This window comes from Wasmannia auropunctata, unplaced genomic scaffold, assembly GCF_000956235.1.
Source record: "Wasmannia auropunctata unplaced genomic scaffold, wasmannia.A_1.0 LD334212.1, whole genome shotgun sequence".
Taxonomy (NCBI): domain Eukaryota; kingdom Metazoa; phylum Arthropoda; class Insecta; order Hymenoptera; family Formicidae; genus Wasmannia; species Wasmannia auropunctata.
In genome coordinates, this window is record NW_012028678.1 from 534 (window position 1) to 7448 (window position 6915).

At 29.7% G+C, this 6915-nt stretch overlaps 1 protein-coding gene and 1 long non-coding RNA gene across 4 annotated transcripts in view; one reads left to right on the top strand and one right to left on the bottom strand.

Moving 5' to 3' along the window:
• Positions 1-324: 324 nt before the first annotated feature.
• Positions 325-6915, bottom strand: part of LOC105459073 — a 13661-nt gene continuing 7070 nt past the window's right edge. For 2 of the 3 annotated variants that reach the window (XM_011704762.1, XM_011704763.1), the window contains 2 exons: positions 2634-3167; positions 325-662 (listed from right to left, as the gene is read on the bottom strand). In XM_011704762.1, the coding sequence (XP_011703064.1) occupies positions 340-662; positions 2634-3167 (857 nt within the window). In that variant the 3' untranslated portion in view covers positions 325-339. The remainder of the gene's footprint in view (positions 663-2633; positions 3168-6915) is intronic. The other variant, XM_011704764.1, reaches the window with a different exon arrangement.
• LOC105459072 overlaps positions 2902-6915 on the top strand; it is a 9345-nt gene continuing 5331 nt past the window's right edge. Inside the window, exon 1 of the long non-coding RNA XR_975625.1 lies at positions 2902-2986. This is a non-coding gene — a long non-coding RNA (uncharacterized LOC105459072). The remainder of the gene's footprint in view (positions 2987-6915) is intronic.

Genomic DNA, 6915 nt, shown 5'->3' on the forward strand with positions numbered 1-6915 from the left:
AATAAAAAAACATTTTTTTATAAACTAGTGCATGTATTTCTATAATAGCCTTCAACAGTATAGTATGCATGATCTCTCCGTTCTATCTATATAACAATTAAGTTATATCTACATAATAAATAATATGCAAATCCAAACGTTAATGAGTACTAATAAATTAATTAATGAAATCTCTGGAGCAATAAGAAAGATAGAGAACTTTAATGTAAGGAGTTTAATGTAAGAACATGGTCTAATAAATCTATGATCTGTAAAATTCAATTGTGTATATTATATTTAAAATGAATAAACACGACTAAATTATGGATTTGTAAGTCGTGAACTTGAGTCTAAAAATCATTAAATTCTGAGAATATGAAGGGACATACCTGAATCTGAAGCGGGACAGACAATAAGGGCGCAACACGGTTCTTCAGCAATCAGTTTTTCTTGGCACAAATGATCTTTAAGCTCTTTCCCCGATCTAACGTAAGGGGAAACACATAACGGCTGACAATCCGTAATTCCACTCTCAGAGCATACGCACTTCTCCTCACAATCTCGAATAATTTTTTCACCCAGTAAGTAAGTATGATTTCCATGGATACACACTGATGCCTTCGGAAGTAATGTCGAGGAAATGTTCATGGCAGTTTCGTTATGTGGCGCGATGTACTCTCCGCCTGGAGACAATTAATTAGATTGTGTATGCTTAGGCTTTCGACACTCTTGAAGATATTGGAGACAATTTCCAAACTATCTTTTATAACATCAAAATAAAATATAATTTTGGATTTAACAGATTATAAATACATATACAGATAATCAAACATAATATTTCTGAATGATCTTTATTTTTTCAAATGATAAAAAATAAGATGCGTTGTTTCTAACTATTTTAATCCTACACAATATATTTTATTACATTATATATATATATATATATATATATATATATATATGTGTATACAGGGTGATTCAGAATACGTATAGTGTCTTTAAATATTCGTATTCGGTATTCCTGATCATATTCTGAGACGATTTTTCCTTTGGCAGAATATGGGGTCTCAGAATATGGTCAGAAATACGTATGTTTAAGGACACTATACTTATTCTAAATCACCCTGTATATATACTATATGTATATGTACTATATATACTATATGGAGCATTCTCTGTCAAGCGGGCCACCCCCTCTGCTCAAAATTACGTTCAACCAAAAAATTTCTTCTTGGGCTCAAATTGTAGGTATACACGTCTACTTTCATTATTACTTTGGCCTTTATGATGCCATTTGAATCCCCATAAACTTCAATCTTTTATCTCGAACCGTTCACAGGGTATTAAGGTGTCCCGGTACTTTTTCCCCCACCCTGTATATATATATATATGTATACATACAATAATTATTTTACTGGTCATTTTGAGAGCAATAGATTTTACTAGTTGTTTTAAATAAATTTACTTTATTTATATAAATTATGTAATAATAATATCCCAGCAAACACCAAGTTACATGTAACGTACCTGTTAGTTGTAATATAACACAATGTGTTATAATTATATTGTTGAGTGAGAAATTACAACAGGTACAGAAAACGCATTAAACAAATTTTCCAGACAAAAGTTGTCTGACAGAGAAATGGTCTAAAAAGAAACAAATAATGGCAAGTAGCCGCCGATCGCGTATGCACATGAGACATTGCCTCAGTGTCCCCATATTAAAAATAGTTCCTAGGTTAAATCTGTCATAATACGACTAAAAAATACGAGATTAAAATAACAAAATGCATTTTATAGGGAATGATCGATGCATTCATAACTTTTGATTGAAATTTTCAGATATCATTATCCTTTATAAAAAAAGTCAAATATCACTGAAAAAACCATTTTTTGAACATTAACCCTCCGTGCACTAGGTGAGGTGTGAGCCCAGCAAAATTTAACCTGCTTAAATTTAGTTTGTAAGAAATAGTATTACTTTTGTTTTCTTGTTTTAAAAGATTAAAGAGTTTATTATTTTGTTTTATTCTGGAGGAACAAGAATCGATATTATAACAGTTGAAATTATTGTCGTATTAAATTAGTACACTTAAAGTGAAGTAATAACATGGGGTATGAGATACCTCACATGGTTCAGCATGTTGATTTTTTCCATCTGGCGCACAGAAGGTTAAACCGCAATGTGGTATATTATAGTTATATATATTGTTGAATGGGACATTACAACTAACAGGTATATTACATATAATTTGGTGTTTACTAGGATGTAAGTGTTTTAGATTTAACCTTAATCTATAAGATAGAAGTCTAAAATTATCTTCTTGAGACTATAAATTCATTCAACATAAAATAATTCTTATTTTTTAGTTTTATTTACAATATATTGTTAATATAATATAAATACTTAAAAGTGTACTTGTTTCCAAAGTAACTCACGTACATTATGTAATATTGCTATACAATAAACATAATATATCTTTTTATAATTTATTTAATTTACATATGTACATATGAAATGTACATATTTTACATCAACAAATTTGATTAAGTTAGAATTACGTGTTATATAATATTAATTTTATATGTAATAATTTAGTAATTCTCTTTAAATTTCTAGCATAAACTGGTACTCGTCATTCAACAATATTTACCTTCGACTTCTTTGTCATCCTCATCCATGCTGATGTCACTGAGATCAGTGATATTAGCGTGTAATGAGTTTACTGGCTCTGAGGCGGTGACATTTAAAGCTCTGCCTCTTGATGACGTCTCTTCCGTCACTTGAATCCCCACTGTGCTATTTGTATCCTCAACAGTAAGATTACTTGGCAGTGTCGTCTTTGTTACAGCAACTATCGGTACTCCATGGAGAAGAAACGGAATCATTATACTCGCAGTGTTCATAGATTTCATTGTTGCCGAAGATTGATCGACTTTTATTGAAGTTGTCGTAGGTGAAATCGTCGAAGTATCGAAATCTACTCTCTTCTCATCATCCTTGACGGTGGGTTTTTGGTATTTCTGTTCGCTTTTAACCTTAAAGTCTATTACGGGCTTTTTCTTAGCTTCAGTTGTCGCCTTAATATCAGCTTCTTTTGTTGGATACACATTTCTCAATTCTGTTGTATCATTCCGCCATTCTGTACGAAAGGGCTGCATTCCTAGAATATCTTCGTCATTAGTACCTATGAGCAAAATAATACGATGCTTAAGAAATTTAAGTATCTAGTAAAATTACACTGTGTTATAGCAAAATTCTCTCCAAAGTGCAACGATACGTTTGCTGAAGATTTTTTCGCTGAACACGATGCCGTTGGCAGAATTGCATGTCAGGATTTTGAGTGAAATTGAAATAAAAGTAGCAAAAAAGGCATTTTTTGGCTACTTTTAAGATTTTTTTGCGGCAAAACAAAAATTGGTTTCTAAATAAACGCAACGGCATCTGAAAGCATAATTCAAGGTCTTTTAAACAAACTTAATTTAGCTCATGATTGTATGACTTTTTTTTATATGTTCAAATTTTAATCTTTCTATAACATTGACACATCTTAACATCAATATATAAACAGGAGTAAAAATTGCTTGAGAAACGCTTTGGAATCAATATTTCTGCCACTTTGAATTAACGAATTAAAATATAATAATATATACTTTGATTCTTTGTAAAACACACACCCCGCGCACGCACACACACACACACACACACACACACACGCACTCACACGTCATAATGTGTATAAATACGTATTTATCTTTCTTGTAAATTTCACAAAAAGTCTAAAATTCAAACAGCCATAACTTGATGATAAAATATCGTATGGTTATGAATCAAAGTTTGTTTGAAAGCTCTTGTATTGTGCTTTCAGATGCCGGGTCTATTTAGAAACCAGTTTACGTTTTGCAGCAAAAAAATGTTAAAAGCAAAAACGCTATTTTTTCCATTTCAATTTATTTAAAATGACTTACTAGGCAAATTCTGCCAATGGCAATTGTGTTAAGTGCGAAAAAATCTTCGGGAAACGTATTGTATCGCATTGTTTCGAAGAGAAAAAAGGTGTTTTTTTTGTAACACAGTAAACTATTTATCAGACAATTTGCTTCTATAAAAAATTAATTAAAATGTTAAATTTTTAATTTTTAATATATGTATGTAAAATATAAGTATATAAAAATAAAAGGTAAAGGCTATAGAAATGGGGAAAAATCTTGTTTTATCAAACAATTGTAGTAACATTAATCAATAAAATATTATAGACAATAAGAATCAAAATGCAGGACGTGGTGCGTAAAAATTGCTACATCAATTTATTCAATATTTTACATTGATTTTGTATGTTTCGGCTCCATTCGGAATTTCTTCAGCGATATAATATTTTAATAACTCCCGCTAATAGACAAGTGCAATAACTAAATTATTCCGCTAATAACTGTCGATATATAGTTCCGCAATTGTAAGCTGGACTTCCAATTTCAAGATTGTAAGTGATTCATTTATTACAGAAAATGAGTCAAAATGCTAATAACTTATTAAAACAATGAATTGAAGCTTTAGCGTAATTGGACAGATCTTAATACGTATAGATTGTCAACTTTGAAAAAATGTTGTAACTCTAAGAATACACACTATATTTTTGTATAGAACAGCAAATCTTTCAGATTCAAACTGATATTTTTATACCAAGTTTTTCAGATTTAACCTGATACATATAAACTTTCATAAGTTTTAATTTTTTAATAAATTTTTTTTGTAGAATGCTGACATAAAATATGATTATAAAATAATCAGGATTTAAATATATTATTATCAGAGAAAATCCTGAGAGCCGCCATGCCCGCGATTTAGCTAGGACCGGTGATTGAGCTGATTTCAGCGCCTCTGGAAAATGGACATTGAATTGTTCATTTTGTCCGGATTTTGACGACGCACCCTGTACATATATGTTTCTGTAATTTTAATATTAATATTGGAAAAAAGGATCGAGACAAATGTGTTTTTTTTTTTTTCATTTATATTCCTATGCAGTGTATCATGTCTGAACACGCTAAAATTAGTCAATTTTAGTTGTTTACAATTTGAAAAATATTATAACCTCGATATTTCCATATTAGGATTTTTGTCTCTAAAATTATCTTACAAACACGTTCTTTATAAGAGGTAATGACGGGATATATCTTTTAAAAGTGTGTCAAAGATATGAGAAATCATTTAAATATTTTTCGATATTTTTTATTAACGCTATGAAAATATTTTTAACGCGCAAAATATCTTCAAAATATTTCTAAAAGAAAAATTATAATATAAATTCTCTAAAAGATGCCTAAAAATATTTTATTGAAGATATCTTCATGACCTCGATATTTTTTTGAGGACATTATACCAAGTAAATAATTTCATAATAAGTTGAACGTTAAATCCGTAATAAAAAGGTGTGTTATTGAGAAACTCTTTCTTTACAAGCACGCAACTATAATTACGTTACTAATTTATCATTATTATGAAGATAATAGCCAAACATATCTAATTATATTTTCGAGAACATTCGGTAACTTTTATCGCACTAGAAACGGTGAATTGTAACGGTTCAACCGGTCCGCACGAATGCGGTATTCATCACGAAGATACACCTGACGTGTTCGACTAACAGATTCTACTTTATAAAGACACCGTAAGTAGGCACTGATCTCCTTTCTACGGTTAACCTATCTTTCAACCACATTTTGTTTGATCAATTTGTAAACAACAGTAAAAAATGTCAACAGATTTATTACTTAATTTAATTTTTAATAATAATTTTGTATGTTCATGTACATAATTTCCCTATTATTAAATAAACTAATATAATTATAACTATTAATTTAATTAAATGCCTGTTTAAAATTAAATAACAAATACGATTTTAAAAACTGTTTCTGCCGCAAAAACTTCTTTTGTAAAAAAAATCGAATCTGCAAATATTACAGTATTTAAAAATGTATATTAAAAAAATATTTGATGGTTTTAATATATTATACCCGATAAAAATAGTTTAGAGGAAGATTATATCATCATGCTACTTTGCTTTTGGATTATGTTTTTTTAAATAAAAGTTAAAATAAAACTCTGAAACGTAAATATAAACTAAAAAGTGTCTTCTATTATATAATATATAATAAGCAATTCTATTATAATATTGTTTGGAATTTTGCAATATTTGACAATTTTATTACAATAATTAGAAGATGTTTAAATGTCAGGAAAAGTTGGAAGTTTAAAGCGCATATAAGAACACAGTCAATCTTAAAATGATAAAATTCAATGATAAACAGTAAACAAATATGAAAAATAAATAGAATGAAAAGGTTAAAAAATAACGCACATACGTACGCACGCACGCACGTACGCACGCATGCACGCACGCACACACGTATGCACGCAGGATGCCTGATATTTTGATAGGTAATACCGCTTATGGGCAAGTAGAGCGGACTAATCCGAATAGAAAAGTCCTATACTATTTTGCGATTTTTACAATAGTTAACGAGATATTAATTTACAAAAATATATGAATCAGCACACGTTTGCGCAGTTTGGTAATAAAAGAGACAGCTCAGCGTTTAAAGTTACTAAACGTGTGGCAATGCATTGATAGACACATTTTATAAACAGTAATATACCGCTCGTGAATAATTATTTTTTATAGAACGCCTCTGCCACGCTTGTCGAAGAAATCGTAAACGCTGGATTGCCTCTAGTCACCGAATATGTATGGACGCACGCAGATTAGTAGACTTTTATAAATTGATATCTCATTGACTCTTGTGAGAATCGCAAAATGATACAGGATTTTTCTATTCAATTTAGTCCACTCTAATTAAGTACATGTAATATTAGATATATATTATACTCTTCTATAAATATTGTTTTACATATATACAATATATATATATATATAT